The 18,746-nt window shown below is 47.5% G+C and overlaps 3 protein-coding genes and 1 pseudogene across 3 annotated transcripts; 3 read left to right on the top strand and 1 right to left on the bottom strand.

Annotated features, from left to right (window-relative positions):
* Positions 1 to 1,418: 1,418 nt before the first annotated feature.
* Positions 1,419 to 3,166, bottom strand: LOC134429317 (feather keratin 1-like; annotated as a pseudogene).
* Positions 3,167 to 3,559: 393 nt separating this feature from the next.
* On the top strand, positions 3,560 to 3,883 carry LOC134429072 (feather keratin 1). The gene has a single exon (XM_063176161.1). The coding sequence runs from the start codon at positions 3,578 to 3,580 to the stop codon at positions 3,881 to 3,883; it is 306 nt and encodes a 101-aa protein (XP_063032231.1). The 5' UTR covers positions 3,560 to 3,577.
* Positions 3,884 to 8,918: 5,035 nt separating this feature from the next.
* On the top strand, positions 8,919 to 9,275 carry LOC134429119 (feather beta keratin-like). The gene has a single exon (XM_063176207.1). It carries the CDS (start codon positions 8,919 to 8,921, stop codon positions 9,273 to 9,275), a length of 357 nt encoding a protein of 118 aa, XP_063032277.1.
* Positions 9,276 to 14,835: 5,560 nt separating this feature from the next.
* Positions 14,836 to 15,341, top strand: LOC134429116 (feather keratin 4-like). Its single transcript, XM_063176204.1, has 2 exons — positions 14,836 to 14,851; positions 14,974 to 15,341. Exon 2 carries the CDS (start codon positions 14,979 to 14,981, stop codon positions 15,339 to 15,341), a length of 363 nt encoding a protein of 120 aa, XP_063032274.1. The 5' UTR covers positions 14,836 to 14,851; positions 14,974 to 14,978.
* Positions 15,342 to 18,746: the final 3,405 nt, after the last annotated feature.

Here is an 18,746-nt window from a genome sequence, read left to right on the forward strand (position 1 = left end):
TGGACCCTCCATTCCCTACCCTCCAACCCTGGAATGGTCTCTGGTCCCTCCATTCCCTGCCCTCCATCCCTGGAATGGTCTCTGACCCCTCCATCCCTGGAATGTTCTCTCACCCTTCCATTCTTCTGCTCCAGGTGGAGTGAAGGTCACTTCTTGTGTTTGAACAACACCCTCAGGCACAGGGTGGGATTTTGGGGTGTCTGTGCAGGGCCAGGAGTTGGATTTGATGATTTCTGGGTCCCTTCCAATCTGGATATTCCATGATTCTGTGATTCCCTGAATGACAGGGAGAAGAAGATGTGGGAGGAAGCAGGAGCACCTTGTCCTCTTCTGCATCACTATCCACACAACTCAACACTCCAACAATGTTCTCCCGTGTTCTTGGGACCTCCTACAGCCCTGAGCCCTCCAGGAGGGACAGGAGGGCACAGGGGATGCTGTGGTGGTGGCAGATGTGAAGGGTGACAACTCCTTGGGATTCTGTTGGATGACGGACATTGCCCTTGAGATGGTTACAACACCAAGCAACACTCCATTTTTGGAAGGCTTCAAACCTGGTTTTATTCTAGCATGAATGGTTTTTAGACATTCTTACAAAACTCATAAGTTTACTCATTGGTCAGGAAAGACAAGCAAAGTGTTTATTGGAACAGGCAGTTGCAGGTTTCTCTTATTTCTCCATGTTTCTTTCTCGGTTTCTGCATCAATGACCTTGGTAGGAAATTCTTTCAGGGTTGAACACAGATCCTCCTCTCAAACTTCTCTCTGGCTCAAAGTAGTCTCTGTAAAACCTCTCCCACAGGACACGAGCCATGGAAACATTTTCTACTGAGTGCTGGAAAACATGGACCAGGGAGGTTATTATGGGGCGTCCATCCTTGGATGGATTGAGAAACCATTGGCATCTAAAGCAACTCCCTCAAGACTGTCCCACCTGAGCAAGGGTTGGGCCACGTAACCTCTGGAAGTGCAATCCAACCCCAAAAACTGTGATTTTGTGACCTCCCACATGGAGCAGCTTGAGCTGGGGATCCCAAAACGAAAGGAACTCCAGGAGACTCCAGTTCCAATGCAGAGTGAACTTTATTGAGTGTGAAGACAGAACCAAAGCAGGGATGGGCAGGCAGGCATGGCCAGCGGTGGGACACACGTCTGCCTGGCCCGGGCACGGGGCCAGCGGGAGCAGCAGGAGCCCAGGGCTGGGCTGGGCTGGGCTGGGGCTGAGCCCCTGGGCCAGCAGAGCAGGGCACGGCAGGGCCCGGGGAGGCGCAGGAGAAAGCAGGACAAGCAGAAGCCTCAGGTGGGCATGTTTGCCTCCCTCCTTGTCAGGAGGGGCACTGAGGCCTCTGGAAAGGCTGGCCAGCAGCTCCAGGGGACACTTGGCCTGGCGAGGCACTCGCTGGATGTGCGGCCCGGCTCTAGCAGGGCAGGCACCTGCGGCCACAGTAGCGGCCACCGAGGCCGGAGAGCCCCGAGAGCCCAAAGCCCCCCGAGTTGATGGGGACCCCGGACTCGCTGAGGATGCTGCCCACGGCGGCAGAGGTGGAGGATCCCACGGCGGTGTTCTGGGGGAAGGAGCTGAGGATGGGCCCGGGCAGAGTGACCACCACGGGCGAGGGCTGGATCACCACGCGGGAGTCCTGGCACTGCCGCACACAGGGCTCGTTGCAGCTGTTGGCCAGCGGGGTGGGGCCGCAGGGCCGGCACAGGTCGTAGCAGGACATGGCTGGGGCTGCAGGAGAACCTGGAGAAGGCAGGGAAAGCACCCACGGGGTGTGAGGCACACAGGGAGATGGTGCTCGCAGAAGAAAGAGCAGAGACTGGGCAGAAGGGATAGTCTGGAGAGGGAGATAGAAAGGACAAGGAATTGCAGTCCCCAAGAGGACCCTAAAAACACAGACAAGTCCTTCTCCCACCTCCCCCCTAAGTAGCACAGAGAGTGGAGATGATCACCAACTGTCCCAACAAAACAAAACTGAGGCAAAGTCCATGTGGGAGCCAGAAGAGACAGAGGAAAAGAAATGGAAAGAGAGGAAAGCACTCACCTGTGTCACCGAGGAGGAGAAGGCAGGAGAAGTGGATGAGGGATCCTGCACTTGCTCTGCCTTTTATACTGTCCCACACAGCCCCAGGCGCAGGGACAGTCTTTGCACAGGGAATGTGTTTACCAAGCTCATCTCGCATGCAAAACATCCCAATTACAAAAATTAGTGTTTTTATTTTTGCCCTGCAACGCTGCCTTTTCATTTCCCTGTGCGGGACGTGTCCAGTCAGCCTCCCAGGCTCCTTTCAAGCGCCAGGATTAGAAGCCAAAATATTTCCAGGGAAACTGATTTGTCAGCAGAGATGGGAGATGCAGCCAGGGCTGAGAAGAGTCCCACTGACCATCTGGTGCCTTCCAGGGCAGGACATTCAAGTGCCAAGGCAGCACCATGTCCTCTGCTGGACATTGGCACCACGGGGCCGGACTGGGGCTTGTCCCTCACATGAAGGGATTACAGGGATTGGAAAAGCTCTCCCAGAACACCGAGTCCTACCTGAGATCCATCCCCACTTTGTCACAGAGCCCAAAGCACAGAATGCCATGTCGTTTCCCCTTGAACACCTCCAGGGATGGTGAGTCTAAACACCCCCTGGGCCACCCCTGCCAAGGCCAGATCAGCGATGGACAGAGATGAGGGACAGAGCTGACCCTCGCAGGGCAATGGTCAGGGTGAAGCCTCAGGGCCCTGAGGAGCCTGGCCCCATCATCAGGAAGCACTTTAAAGTCCTGCCCTGGAGGGCAAAGGACTGAAATTATTTGGGATGTCGAACAATCCTCAGCACCGGCTGCATCACTTGGACCTGCTGACGTGGCACTGCCCCCAGACACGTTTTGGCCTCTAATTCTGTCACTTGAAAGGAACCTGGGAGGCTGACTGGGCATGTCCTGCACAGGGAAATGAAAAAGCAGCATTGCAGTGTCCCCATTTCTCTAATTGGGGATGTTTTGCATGCAGGATGAGCTTGGTAAACACGTTCCATGTGCTGTGGGTGCCCGTGGGCCTGGAGCTGTGTGGGACAGTATAAAAGGCAGAGCAAGTGAGGATCCTTCATCCACTTCACCTGTCTTCTCCTCCTCGGTGACACAGGTGAGCTGCGAGGGCCTTTGCCTCACTATTCTCATTCTTTTCTCTTCTCTTCTCTTCTCTTCTCTTCTCTTCTCTTCTCTTCTCTTCTCTTCTCTTCTCTTCTCTTCTCTTCTCTTCTCTTCTCTTCTCTTCTCTTCTCTTCTCTTCTCTTCTCAATCCTCAGTGGAATCTTGGCTTCTCCACAGTGCTCTCTGAGAACCTTTCTCCTTGATTCTGCTCTCCCTCGGTTTTAGTGGTTGTTTTTTGCTGGGGAGAGGTGGGAGATGTTGGGATTTCTTTGCAGGGAACTCTCTGGGCTCAGGGCTGTTGGGTTCCTCCCTTGCTCCCTCTCCAGGCTGTCCCTTCTGCCCAGGCTGTGTTTCCTCCTGCAAGCACCATCTCCCTCTGTGCCTCACACCCCATGGGTTATTTCCCTGCCTTCTCCAGGTTCTCCTGCAGCCCCAGCCATGTCCTGCTACGACCTGTGCCGGCCCTGTGGCCCCACCCCGCTGGCCAACAGCTGCAACGAGCCCTGTGTGAGGCAGTGCCAGGACTCCCGCGTGGTGATCCAGCCCTCGCCCGTGGTGGTGACCCTGCCCGGGCCCATCCTCAGCTCCTTCCCCCAGAACACCGCCGTGGGATCCTCCACCTCTGCCGCCGTGGGCAGCATCCTGAGTGAGGAGGGAGTGCCCATCAACTCGGGGGGCTTTGGGCTCTCGGGGCTCTCCGGCCTCGGTGGCCGCTACTGCGGCCGCAGGTGCCTGCCCTGCTAGAGCCGGGCCGCGCATCCAGCGAGTGCCTCGCCAGGCCAAGTGTCCCCTGGAGCTGCTGGCCAGCCTTTCCAGAGGCTTTGGTCCTCTCCAGCCCTCCTGCCGAGGAGGGAAGGAGGGAGGTGCTGTCTGGTCTCGTGGCCAGCCTGTTTCTGCCTTGAAAATCCTGCTTATGAATGAGTTTCCTTGTCTCTGATTTTGCATTTCATGGCAGTTTGATGCTGTGATTGCCAGCAGTCAGTGGAGGAGTTTTTTTGAGGAATTAAGGAAAGGTGGAGTCTTGCTTTCTGTCTCTCAGTTGGAATGGTTTCTTTTCCCTTCATAAATATATATTTTCCCTTTGTTTTTGCTGAATGCTACTTGCCTGTTTATCATTAAACTGATGTTGCATCTGATTTTGAGTTTCATTGTGGTTTTTCTCTCCTTTTTACCTCCCCTTGGGGCAGAATTATGTGCAAATCCATGCAAGGATTTCACAGAGGAAAATGTGCATCCAAAATCACCACAACTTATCTGATAAAATAACTTCATTGGTTTTTACACTCTTGAGAAGTACTGAACAGGTTCTCAAATCTATTTCTCTTTCTAGGATATTTTCCCCCAATTTTTTCATCTCACCTCTGTGGATATTTAAAAGCGTAATTGTGGTGTTTAAGCTTGAGAGATTTTAGATATTGTTCCCTATTTGGGATCTTTGAAACTCTTGAGAATCTGAATGAATATTAATATGGCAGAAGCAACACTTGCCATTGTGGCAACCAAAAAAGATCCAAGAAAAATAAAGCCATGAAATAAAATCTATTTGAAAATTAAAACATCCTGGAGCTGAGATATAAATATTTGAGGAGCTCGGGGGAAGGCTCCTGACATTCAAGTGTGGAGCCAGTCCACATCCCCACAGCACAGGCAAAAGAGGTGGGGTTTTATGTTCAAAAGTTTTGTGCTTTGTTTAAAGTTTAATAAAAATTATTTACTCGCAAACTTACAAATTTGGGAGGAGAAGAGATCAACAAAAAGATGGAGTAGAATCCTAAAATATCCTCAGTGGAAGAAACCCTCAAGGGTCGTCCAATCCATCTCAAAACAAAATCCCAAAATCCCAACATCCCAAATGCTCCTCGATCAGCCCTGGGGCCATGCCCGTTCCCTGGGGAGCCTGGGCAGCGCCCAGCACCCTTGGGGGAAGAATTTTCCAGAAAAATCCAGCCCAAACCTCCCTGGCACTGTTCCAGCCATTCCCTGGTCATGGGGAGCAGAGGAATTCCGCTGGGGCCCCTTTCCGCCTGCGGCTTGAGGTAGAAATGCCAAAAAACGAAAGCTAGGAATGAAAATGTCCCAGACTGAGCAGAGCCTGGGCTGGAAAAGAGGTTTCCATGGGCAAATTTTCCAAACAATTAATCAGAGGGACTGGTGGGATGAGTTGTTCCCTGGGATCCGCGAGGAACCCAAGGGCGGTGGCGTTCTGCGCAGCAGAACTGTTGCAGTTGTATTTATGATCAGACTGATTTTTCTAGTTTTTTTAATATAAAAATGACCTTGTGGTCAGCTTAAGTGACACCCCAGATATGGCACTTGCTGATAAAAATGTTACACATAAGGTTTCTGTGCTATCACAATTTTATTATGGTGTGAAATTGATGCAATATCAATTAAAAAGTATTTTTCAGATCCCTTACATATGTTTCAATAAAAACAGATTTAAAAGCCAGTTTAAATCTGTTTGTATTGAAACATATGTAAGGGATTTGTATTCTGTACCTACCATCAACAGACTATATAATCTATTTAATCTATGCAATCGATTTTATCTATTCTATCTATTGAATGTATTTTATCTATTCAGTCTATTTTATCTATTAATCCCTCGATGCAAATGGACGCAGAGCACAAGGAGTGGAGAAAGTGAATTTGGGAGAGTGAATAATCTGGGAAATAAACCCCAAAATTTCCCCTTCCTGACCTAAAGGGAAAAAAAGGGAAAAAAGTCGCCTTCCAGAACCTTCCCAGCCCAGTACAGCAGGGAGTTGTGCAGGACATTGAAGTTTTTATTAAATGGAGTTGCTCAGTTCAATTTCAAGCCGAATTTTGTACATTTAAGGGTCTGATCCATCACCTGCAATGACTGAAATCACCGGATAAACAATTTCTGAAGAATGTGAATGAGGTTTGGAAGCCATGTCCCCCATGGATGTTGAGGTGGAAAAACAAGTGCGATAACTCCATAGATATTTTTGACTTTATGGGGTTTTTGAAGCATCTTTTTTTTTTTTTTTTTTTTGCATTAATTAGTTCCCACACATATTTTTGCAAGTGGAACCTTTTCCTGATAAAGGAATTGTCCTGCTTTTGTTTCCCAGTCTATGTTTAGGCTGGCATTGCGTGAGAAGCATCATCCACCCATTAAAAAATTCTTTCATCTTCTCAATTTATGGGTACTTTTAATTTCTGGTACTTTTAGACAGACTCTAATAATGTCAACATGAAATTACTTCAAGCACAGTCTAATAAAGACAATTTTTTTCCAGCTCCTTAGCAATTTGTTCACTTGTGGCTGCCTTGGGATTTGAGATCAAATCCAAGAGGAGCCAAAACTCTTTGTGCGCCATTCCCAGTCTGACCCACTTACAAACAATTGTCAATTAAAATGTTCACATCTCAAAAAAAAAAACTCTGAGGACCTTTCCAAGCTTGGAGAAGCTTTGGGGTGACCTCATTGTGACCTTCTAGGACCTGAAGGAGAGAACAAGAAACAAGAAAGGGTCTGGAGTGACAGGACAAGGGGGAAAATGGGTAAAACTGAAAGAGGGGAAATTTAGGTCGGATTTGGGAAGGAATTCTTCCCTGTGGGTGTGGTGAGCCCCTGGCACAGGTGGTTCCATGGATTCCCCACCTCTGGAAGGGTCCCAGGACAGGTTGGACGAGGCTTGGAGGAACCTGGGATCATGGGAGGTGTCCCTGCAAACGGGTTGGCACAGGATGAACTTTGAGGTCCCTTCACACCCAAACCATTCCATGATTCCATGATTCTGACTGTGTTTTTGTGAGCTGAGGGGGAACAGGAGGGGTATAGAGGTCCCCTTTGTAAAAGAACTGATAAATCAGGATTAAATGTCCCCTTGTTCTTCCAGCTGTGCCTCAAACTGCGTTACCGAGATTTAGCACCATAAAACCATCTGAAATCGATGTGATAAAGTGGTAATTTGTCTCTGAATTCCACAATTCTGACACTTCCTTCCTTCTGTGGGATTTCAGGGCTGGGTGTGCTCTTGAGGCAGGGCCTTGCCCAAACCCAGAATTGAGATTGTTCTGATGCCGGGCTGGAGGCAGAGCCTGGTGAGCATCGCTGGAGACAGGAATTTATTAAGGATTTACACTCATACCCTTAATAAAAGAACACCTTGGAATGATGAATTATGTATTATAGACATTCTTAGTATTTTTCTTTATGACTAAAGTCAAACATACGCCAGAGTCTGGATTTTGTTGTGACTGAAAGGTGGCCCTGGAATAAATTTGGTCCCTAATTCCCGAGATGAGACAAACCTGCGGGACGGAATCTGTCTGTCAGAAGATAAGGAGGAAATAAAAACAAAGTAAATAAGCAGTGAGGAAAAGAACATTTAATCAGGTGGAACATTTGACATTCAGGACATACTCGTTGGGAATTAATTCCAGGTACAAAGGCTGTCTGTGGTCCCCAGGCCATCAGGGCTGAGGTATAAAAACCAACTCAGCCCAACTCCTTCCTACAACTTCTCTTTCCTCTTTTGTGAGCAAGGTTAGTTCAAATCCACTTCTCTTTCTCTGTTTGTTGAGTTCTTGCCTTTTCATAATCTGGTTTTTTTTCCCAAAGTGTTCTGCTGCTTGCTGGATTCTTTTTTGGGGGGATGAGACCTTTTCTGCTTAAAAAGTTGTGGTTTGATGTAGGAATTGTGGAATTTCTGGAGTCCCAACTTGGCTACAGAGATCCTTGAATTGGTGATAGAAATTTATACAAACGTGTAAATTTCTATGTTAAATGACATAGAAAATATTAGAACTAATAAAGATTAACGAATTACATGGGTGGAATAACTCTGCAAGGTTTTGGAACTCTGGGATCTTTAAAGGTCCTTTTAAACTCCAACTATTTATTAAAACAGAAAATCCAGGAGCTCAGTTGTATTGCAGCAGCATTTTATATCTTGGAGGGTGTCTTTTCCATCCTGGAATGTCAGCTGGGTGGCCAAGTGTGGAAATTTCATTCCAGAGTGCAAAGACATCTCCTGGAATGTTGGGGAGTGGGATCAGGGATTGTGGGGTGGAAGGGAAAGAAGGGGAAAAAACAGAGCAAAGCTGAGCACCCCTCAGAAATTGGGGAATTTTGGTTTTATTGCTGTGGTGCAGATAGAACCCATGGAATTCCTGCTTTTTCTCACATCCATGGATGAGTTGCCTGGGAAAAATTCCAAAGACCTCTTCTTCAAGGCTGCTTAATGACACTGAAATTTGTCATTGAAATTTGTACCTCTTTGTAGGCAAAGTTGGAGCCTTGAAACGAATCCTCCCTTTCATTTTTCCAGCTGCCCGTGGACCTCTCTCCACAGGTACATTTGTGGTTGGGTTTCACTCCTAATTGCAGCTCCCCCAACGCTCTGGGTGTGCAGATCTGGGTCTCTCCAGACATGCAATCAAAATCCTACAATTAAATTAATGACACAGGTTTGTTTCTTTTGTTCTGCTGCCAGTTCTTGCCAGGATCACTGACAGCCCAGAGGACATTTCAGCCTCTGTCTCTATTTAAGAGTTTGGTTTCCTCCTCAGCTCCTGGCTCAGTTCCTAAAAGGCTCCTTGGAAAGTCGCTGTCCCAATAACTGAACTAAAATGAGTAAATGAGCTGAGCTGAGGAAATGCAGGTGTGACATGGATCCTTTGAAAGTTTCTGTCCTGATTGTTGGACTAAAATGAGTAAATGAATTTAGTTGAGGAAATGCAGGTATGACACAGCTCCTGCCTTGCCCTCAGGTGTTCTCCTCTATTCCAGACCTCATCCCCAGCCATGTCCTGCTACGAGCGATGTCCCCCCACATCCTGTGGCCCCACCCCACTGGCCAACAGCTGCAACGAGCCCTGTGTCCGGCAGTGCCAGGACTCCACCGTGGTCATCCAGCCGTCCCCCGTGGTGGTCACCCTGCCCGGGCCCATCCTCAGCTCCTTCCCCCAGAACACCACCGTGGGATCCTCGGCGTCTGCGGCCGTTGGGAGCGCTCTGAGCGCTGAGGGCGTCCCCATCAACTCTGGGGGCAGCTCCTTGGGCTTTGGGGGTTTTGGCTCAGTTGCTGGGCTGGGCAGTGGCTACAGCCGGCCCTACCGGCGCTACAACGCCTCCCGCAGTGGCTTCTACGGGCCCTGCTAAGGCAGTAGGAGAAGACCAGGAATGCTGAACCCCGACCCGTCCCTGGAGAAGGACTGAGCTCACGGCATCCAAAGCGGGGTCAGATCCCCACAGCTCCATCTGAACAGAGTCCATCAGACCCTGGAATGAGGCCACTGCTCCTGTTTTACTCCTGGGTGTTTCTGGTCCTCTCTGTAGCTCTGTTGCTCGGTGTATTTGGTACTACCTGGTGTAAAGTTTTAAATTTAGGTTGGAGGCGGGACGTGGTTCTCAGGGTGGGCTGGAAGAAGAGCTCTGCCTTGGGAACATGTCCCCCTAAGCTGAGCCTTTCCCCCCACACCAACCCCTGGTGCTTTGCAGGGCTTTAATGCTCTTGTTGGGATTAATAAAATGATGCTTTTATCATAATCTCCTGAGTCTCCTGATGGTTTTTTCCTCCCCTCCTGTTCTTATTTGAAACTTATTCAGTTTCATTTTTTTAGGTGAAATTTATCACTGAGTAGATCAGCAATAGTCTGGGGGAGCTGGGAAGGTTGGGAATGTGCAGAATCTTCAGCTCAGAGTGTGGAGAACTCCGAGCACCTCCAGGATCTGATTTAGATTTACAACAGCCACCAAAGGCACTAAACCAGTCCATTATGGGGGGAAAAAAGGGGAAGAAATTCTCTTGTTGGGAAGGTTTGGGGCATTCCAATAAACCAGTTATACAAATAATGTCTGCAGCAGGTTGAGCTGTCCCCAGGAGTTAAACTGCTCATGGTTTATGTCCCAGCCTGGCATGAGATGAAAAACCTCACTCAAAGAGCTTCTTTCATCCCTGGGACCCGGTGTTCATTTCAACCCTTTGTTCCATCACACCCAGGGCTCTGGAGCCAACACAACACAACAAATTTCAATTCACGCAGTAATTTGTCAAGTCTTTGGTGCCTCACCTGTCCCGGGAGCTCCAAAGGAGTTAATCGAGTGTGGGGAGTGCCAAACTCCAATGAGCCAGGGTTGGTGTGTCCTGGTTCTCCATCCAAGGGCTCCAAACCTCTTGGATGAACTCCGGGGGTTAATTAGGGAGCTGGAATCCCTGCCAGGCTGTTAATGAGGCCGTTCCCAAAATGGGATCTCCCCTCCAAGAGCAGAAGTTTCTGTGCCTGGAGGGGAGGATGAGGAGGAAGAAGCGTTCCTGGGTTATCTCAGTTTTACCCATAAAAAGGAAGCGAATTTTCCTTGGAAAAGATCCCTACTACAAGGAATGGATTTTGTAACATATTGAAAAAGATTCTGGGCTGTTGGGTTGTGGAGAGTTTGTGGAGAGGGAGGAGAAAGACTCTCCTTTTTCTCCTTTTCTCCTTTTGTAGAAAAACCTTTTTGTAGAACAGACTCCAAAAAAGAAGAGAATCTTCATGTGGAGAAAATTGGAGGAGTTAAAGGATTTAAAGGAGATGAAGATTCATCTCAATTTTATTTTTTTAAATATACATGCTTGAAAATTTTAATAAAATAATTAAAGTTTTTGAAGGTGTTTACCTTGAATTAGGTGAAGTTCTTTGAGTTTTCCTGACTCACCAATTTCGACTGAAGTTTTTACCCAGGGGATGCAGGCAGCCAGATCCCCCACAACCTCGGGGAGCCAAAACTTTGCATATTTGAGCCATTAGTGAGAAATGGCAACTTTGAAGTCCTTTATTCCTCTGAAGTCCAAGCCCAGTCTTTGTACAAAGCCTCCTCATTTGGAGTTAATTCCTATCTTTTGCTGAGTTTTCCCCATCCCAGTTTTTTGCATCCTTTCCATGCAGGAATTTCCAGCAGGGACAAATCGAGCTGTGATAAATGGGATGAAGAGATGGGTGCAGCTTCTTCTGACAGCACACAGCCTCTAACCCCCTAAATTTGAACTAATCTCCAACATCCAACTTCGTGTTTAATTTGTTGTGAAAATTGCTGCCCATCCTGGCCACTTCCTGGGATTTCGGGCAGGAATGGGGGTGGCTCAGACAAGGAAAGGATATTAAAATTCATGTTTGGGTAGAGAAAGGCAGGATTGTGGGCGTTTGGGTTGGCTGTGGCTTGGAGAGCCACCTTGGCAAGGGCACAAGGGCAGGGAGTGACAGGACAAGAGGGGTGGGTCTGGAATGACAGAGAGGGGGCTTAGATGGAAAAAACCCACTTTGTTCATGGGGTTTATCACAATTAATACTGTCAAATCCTGGCTCCCAGGGGATGGATCAGAACCCCAAATTCACCAGCCTGGGTGGCGCCAAACCTTGTTCTGTGAGGAAGGTGGAGCTGGAACCCAGGGCAGCACTAATTACACTCATCCAATTTGAAATGTAATTAAAATCTGCATTTGAAAGCTTGCGAAAAACAGGTCTGAAAAACAAACAAAACCCTCCCGTTTTGGGTGTGTTGTTTTGCAGAGGTTCTGGTGAGTAAATAATTTCTCCCCTCGAGTGTGAATTAATTTCTGGAGCTCTTTTCTGCTGTTCCCAGCAGAATTCCAGCTGGGAATTCCACACTACCCCAGCTCCCTGCAGGAATTCTCTGCAGATCCATCCAGGAGTGAGTGACATTAATTTTTGGACAAAACCAGAAATCATAACAGAAATTGTGTAAGTTTATTAGCCCAGACTAAGATGCCAAAGCAAACCTCAAACCTGAGTGATTTTAAAGTTGTTTCGTGACAGAATCTGTATAAAATTAACAAGGAAATGAGCTCAAGTTGGGTGTGAAAATGGAGGATTTCACATCTCCCTGTGCCTTCAGGGGGGTTCTTTGAGGAGAGGTGAGGTCGCAGACTCTGCCTACCCCAAAAACCATCTCAGATCACACATCCACATCTTCTTCTGCCTGGGTTGGGCAGCACATTCCAGCCAGGAACAGGGGGTGGTTGCAAAACCTCTGAATTCCAGGCAGATGTGGCCAGAGGGGCTGAATTAAACACCTTAAACCACAGGAACACCTTGGATTTCAAACAATTCCCAATCCAGGGCAATCTGGATGAGCTGGAGAGGTGGGACTGGGCCAAGCCAAAGGGCAAAGTCCCAAATCCACGTTGGGGCAGCCCCAAGAATCCAGGGAGGGGATTCTGCCCCTCTGCTCCACTCTGGGGAGGTTCCACCTGGAATTCAGTCCGGCTTTGGAATCATGTCCAGTTCTGGAATAGTGTCCAGTTCTGGAATCGTGTCCAGTTCTGGAATCATGTCCAGCTCTAGAATAGTGTCCAGCGTTAGAATCGTGTCCAGTTCTGGAACTGACCTGGATTATGGTGGGAACCTCAAATGGTTCCATGAAGTCCTCACCATCTCAGTCCAGAATTACTGAGAGAAAAGCAAAACTCAGCACAGGAGGAAACTCAGGAGCTGCAAGAATTTTACAAGAGGCTCCAAGTCTTTGAGGAACTAATTCTTTATAATGAGCTAATTAATTACAATTCAAAACGAATTGCAGATGCTACACTTGCCAGGGAAATTCCCTCTGCTTCTCTGTGGATTTTGGGGTCACCTCTGTGCCCGGAGACTTTACCCAGGGATGACTATGAGTAACCTCCCAGTTCCATTTTGATTAAAGATCTCTTTTTTCAGACGTTCAGTCACTCACAGGTGTCTCAAGAGGATGTTCTCACATTATGCAAAAAGTCTTAATTAGAATCTGAATATTTAGATCTGGCCTTGATGACAAAAATCTGGGAACTCTTAATTTGCTCACTTTAATTCATTTCAAAATCAGGCCATTAAGTCGTTCTGAGAGTACAATAAAATAAAGGCTTTAGTTGGAGTAATATTTATTGTAATTGCTTACAAGGAAGTCTCCAAAGAAATTTGAAATGTTGCCAGATCTGTTTTTAAATTCACAGCTGGATTTGAAACGTGCTTTATGTTTTCCAAGCAAAGTTTGGATGAAGGAGGAATAAAAAGAATGAAGAAAAATTTTTAAAAGATGAAAAGAAACTGTGGATGACGTTATGCAAGTTAATTCCTCAACTAACTTCTAGAAATATTAAGAATAATAGGAAATATTTTTAAATAGCTGCTAATTCATTAAAATATTGAGAAATAGTGAGGAATGCTCAGGTAAAAACAGACAAGGAATTTTTTTGAGAATCCTCCTGAAATATGAGATGGCTTGAGCCGAACCTTGAACTTTTCCTTTTTGATTTAAAATAAAGCAGCTGTAATTCCTGCAGATAGAAACAATGGCATCAATTTCACAGCCCAATTGCTGCCCTGCACCCCCAAATCTCTGTAACATCTTATTAAATAAAATACAAGAATTCAGATCTAGGTCAGGGATCTGAAATGTGCCCAGGATGGGACATTTGCATGGTGGCACTCCAATAAAGCTGCTGATAAACTTTGAAGTCCTCAGGAAGCTCTGCCCAAGCCAAACGAGTTTCTGTTCCCAGGGGATCCCCACAGAGACAGCCCTAATTTAAATGTGATTTGCATGTCTCAGGAGTGGATGTGCCAGCAGAGAACCTCGGGGTTAATCCCTGCATCCAGGACTGCTCGTGGATTTGGGGTTGGAAAAGAGCTCCAGGATTACCAATCCCAACCTGTGACTGATCCCTTGATGTCCCCTCATTCCTGGGACACCTCCAGGGATGGGGACTCTAAACCTCCCTGGGCAGCCTCTTCCATGAAAAAATTCCTTCTTCCATGGAAAAATTCCTTCTTCCATTCCCAGAGAGCCTCTCCATGCCCAGAGGTGTCCAAGGAGTGAGCAGACCTTGGGCTGGTGACCAGGTTGGCGTTGGGAACACCTCGGACTCGATGGTCCTGGAGGTCTTCTCTAACCTCATGGATCCTGTGGAAAACAGCTGGAAACACTCATGGCTTGCCTTCCAAAACCTGCAATTCTCCATGAATTCCCCCAGGATTTACCTTGCAGGGGAGGGTGCTGCATTATGCAAATGAGGCCTAATCTCCTTTAATGACACCAAGCAGATCCCAAAGGGGTTTGAAGGCTGAATAAATCCCGCTGAATTAATCCCTGCAGTGTTCCCAGAAATGAACCCAGCCTGGAATATTTTAAGATGAAAGCACCCTGTGGTCAGATAGACAAACCACAAGATAAGGAAGCGAAGCAGTAAAAAACACAAATACTGAGGCAAAAAACCCTGTAATCAGTCGTGGCCCATAAATCACTTCTTGCACAAAGAGTGGCCCAAGTTGTTGGGCAACTCAAAACTCGGTATAAAAACCTGAGCAACTCCCGGCTCTCCCAGTCACTTCTCTGCCCTCCTTTGCCTTCGTGAGTAAGGTGAGTTTGAACCTTTTATTCTCTTTCTAAAGCCTTGATTTTGTAGCTTTTCCCTCACTCTTCTTGCTGCAATTTCTTCTCAGAGGGAGGAAGGGGTTTTATAGCAGAGAAGGAGTTTTGTGTTGGTGGCGAGTTATAAAAATCATTAATTAGCCACGTTAGCTAAATGGCTATGGGTTATTTATTAAATGGGTTATTTATTAAAGGGTTATTTATTCAGTTTGGGGATCCAAGGCAGTTTTAAGGTTGTGAAGCTGCACTTTAATATCAGCAGTGAATCCTTGGGCCTGTCCAGTCGCATGACCGCGTCCCACCGCAGCCCAAGAAGAGAATTAACCTAAGGCCAGAACACCAACAGCATTAAAAATCCAATTTCCTTCCCAATTCCCAACCCTGAAAGAACCCCTGGAAAGCTGCTGATAAACGTTGGTGTAACTCAGCTCCTGTATTCCAGAATTCCTTCTGGCCACAGCCATGTCCTGCTACGACCTCTGTGCCCCAACCTCCTGTGGCCCCACGCCGCTGGCCAACAGCTGCAATGAGCCCTGCGTCCGGCAGTGCCAGGACTCCACCGTGGTCATCCAGCCGTCCCCCGTGGTGGTCACCCTGCCCGGGCCCATCCTCAGCTCCTTCCCCCAGAACACCACCGTGGGATCCTCAGCGTCTGCGGCCGTTGGGAGCGCTCTGAGTGCCGGGGGAGTCCCCATCAACTCCGGGGGCAGCTCCTTGGGCTTTGGGGCTTTTGGGGGCTTTGGCTACCCCGGGCTGGGCAGTGGCTACAGCCGGCCCTACCGGCGCTACAACACCTCCCGCAGCGGTTTCTATGGGCCCTGCTAAGGCAGTAGGAGAAGACCAGGAATGCTGAACCCCGACCCGTCCCTGGAGCAGGACTGAGCTCATGGCCGCGGTTTTTGGATGCCACGTGAGATGCCCCCCAGCCTGGAGTTAAAGGAGGTGTGGGAGTTTGGCATCTCCCCAAACCAGGCCTTTGCTTGTCTTTTGTTGTGCTTTACTTCGTGTTTCTCATCAAATGTCTTGTCCTGCTTTTTTGTTTTGTTGGTTTTATTTTTTTGTATTTGATAATAGGCAAAATATTAATTGTTGGCAATTGTTGTGCATGGCTGGATTAGCACAGGTCGTTCGTTGATGAAGAAGGAAGATTTCCGCTCGCTGAGTGTGTCTGTGTGGGTTCTGTCCTTACTGAACCATGGAAATGTACTGCTGACTTTTTCATTGCTTCCTTCCCTTCCTCAACCCATTAAATTCGTGTTGCATTACCCTCCGAGTCTGCCTGGCCTTCTTTGCTCTCCCAGCCCCTTTTCCAGTGCCTTTGGAAGTCCCCATTTCCAGAAAACACCACGCAAATAATTTCAAAGGAGAACGAGTCCGATTCCAGTGGTGGAAAACTTTTAAAACCAAGCCTAAAGGCAGAAAGGGACCCTGCAATGGGTGCCTCCTGCTGGGACATAAACAGGGAATTTTTAAAGATTTGATACTCTGGAAAAATGTTTTAAAAGAAGGGCGCTCAGCTGAGATTCCTAAGGGAATTGTTGAGGGAGAGAAGCAGCAATTGGGGCATCCTTTTTTGGGGTGCAGCATCTCCTGGCAGCTGAGCTCAGCCCCTGGTGAGGCGCAGAAGGATGGGGAGTGTTTCTCCCTTTGGAATTTGCTGGGTTGGGAAGCAAGTCTGGGACAGAGAGATTAAAGGACTAAAATTTAAAGAATTTTTAGTTCCAATCCTCTCTTAGGGTTTCTTAAAAGAGAGCTGAGCTTTATCAGGTGTGGCTTTGCTCCTCCTGGATTGGGACTAAGGTGTGGTTTAGACACCCTGAAGGAAGAAGGTTTAGAAAGCTTCCCCTGAGGGCTCTGGGTGACTCAACCTCCTGTCACCCCTTAAAATGTCTGATATCTCTGAAAAGTCTCACTTGGAGTCTTTGTCTGCCTGTCCAGAATGAGGCTGAACTGTAATTAAAGATGCTGATGAGCTTCTGCCAACTGCAGTCATTAGCAGAATGAAATTAAAGGAGGTAAATGAAAGAATTAATAATTTTAAGGAGGTGGTTTTTTTAATAAACACCAGAAGACAGTGGAAAGCTGTCAGTTTGATGTTCTATTACAGGATGAGCTTGGTCTGGATTAAATGTTTAATTTAATATTTTTTGCCATCTCAACTGAAGCTATTCCCTGATCAAAGGTGATGAATTCTAAGAAGTCCAATGGCTCCAAAGCGCTGTGACTGAGGCACTGCTGAGAAGGTGCCTTGGACAGGTTCAGGTGGATATTTCTCATAACAAAATTAATTTCCTTACCCTTGCAACTCCCTTCTCATTAATTGAACCAAATCCCTTCCCAGATTGCAAAAAAACTCCCATCAAATTTGGGGTATTTCCTCCAAACATTCAGAAATCACATCAGAATAAAATATGACCCTCAAGCACCAGTTCCCCCTTCATTCCTGTCCCAAATCGCCTTTTGGGTTAAAACCTGGTGTGGCAACCAGTAAAGCACAATTCTGAGGGGGAAAAGGGAAATCTGGGTGGGTTTGCAGTCACTTAGAAAGTGATTTATTCACTGCTGCAGAAAAGGAGTGGGAATATCCTGTTAGAACGTTTTCCACAGGGAAGTATTTCTCCTGAAGATCTTGGTCCTACAGAAATAAAAAATGCCATTATTTTTTCAGAAATATTTTTTGTCAGCAAAAATCCCTTTCAGCACCAAATTCTGCGGAGCTGAGGCCAGAGCTGCAGCATCTCCTGGGTTTATGGGGAGAAGGGAAGAGGCAGGAAGGCTCTCCAGAGCTTTTATGGCTTTCTGGGGCTGCCTGGAGGATCCCAGACATTCCTGCACCTTTTATTACCCAGTCCCCGCAGGAGCTGTGGGTTTGCTTTGCATTTGGCCGGATTCCCAGCAGGGAAATTGGTTTGTTTACTGTTTGTGTTCATGATGGTTTTTCCTGGCCGCGGATGAAACCCACGACCCGTGAGGCCGCTTTCATCTCCCTGCTTTACATCCATTAAATATTCCCGGCTCCATCGTGCCAACTCCACCTCCCAAAGTGGGGGTGAGTCAAAATCCCATTTGTTTAGGACTTCTGGCATTTTGGACACACACCTGGGAGCAGCCCCTGGTGTGGTCGCGAGTTTTAATTGGAGTCCCAAGTGTGCAATTCCAGTCGTGATAAGTGTCCAGGAGATTTCAGATCGCTGCTCCTTGTAATCTTCCCAGGAGCAGCATCCCAAAAGCTCTCGGCTCCTGGGAGGAGAAGATGGAGCCATCCAGACAAGCTGGACTTAGGATCACCTTCAGAAGTGGAATTTGGGCTCTTTTTATCTTCTCTGTAGCTTTGGATGAGTTGGCTTTCAAACCACAAGCTGGTCTTGGAATTGATAGATAATTATTGTTATAAAGGAAAGTCAGGGAATCATGGAATGGTTTGGGTGGGAAGGGGCCTTAAAAAGAATCTAAACCATGGGCAGGGACACCTTCCACCATCCCAGGGTGTTCCAAGCCCTGTCCAACCTGGCCTTGGACACTTCCAGGGATAGGGCAGCCACAGCTTCTCTGGACAACCAATTTTTTTAACATTTTTGTGCATGCAGCAAGAACTTTGGGAAAGTCTGGTCAATCTTGAGGGACAGGAGAGTTTCCAGACATCGTGTCATCATTTTGGGTCATCCCAAACTGGGGACACCCAGTGGCTGAGTTGATGCAAATTCTTATTTGTATTTCAAGGACAAGGTGGAAGGATTGGAGCTGGTGGGGAAGTTTTGTGGAATCCATCAGGAATCTTGGCCACTCCTTTGAACCCCTGGTCATGTTCAAAGAGTTCTTCCCTGCCCATTTGCTGATCGTCCCCCATTTGCATGTCTGAGTGGTCCAGGGAAATGTTTGGGGAACTTTGAAGACTTCTGCTCTTCAGAAGTCTCCAACCAGCCTTTATTTCCCAGGAGATGTTGGGGCAGATACTCCCAGTTCGGTGCTGATTTGCCTGTCTCTGCCTCGGAGATTAAACACCACGGGAGCTTGGAATGCTTGGCCCTGCCCTCCAGTCTGCTCCGGCATTGTCTGCGATTACTTTTTAATCTGGAAATTGCCTTTGAAAAGGAACTGGAATTGCTGCACGCTGAGGTGATCTGTGAGACGTGCAAAGTGAAAGCCAGAATTGCCTTTCAAAGAAGGAAAAAAGGAACAGGAACATTACAAACGTCTCTAAATAACTGCTATTCATTTGGGGAACAACTT

The sequence above is a fragment of the Melospiza melodia genome, chromosome 25 (assembly GCF_035770615.1).
Source record: "Melospiza melodia melodia isolate bMelMel2 chromosome 25, bMelMel2.pri, whole genome shotgun sequence".
NCBI classification, from domain to species: Eukaryota; Metazoa; Chordata; class Aves; order Passeriformes; family Passerellidae; genus Melospiza; species Melospiza melodia.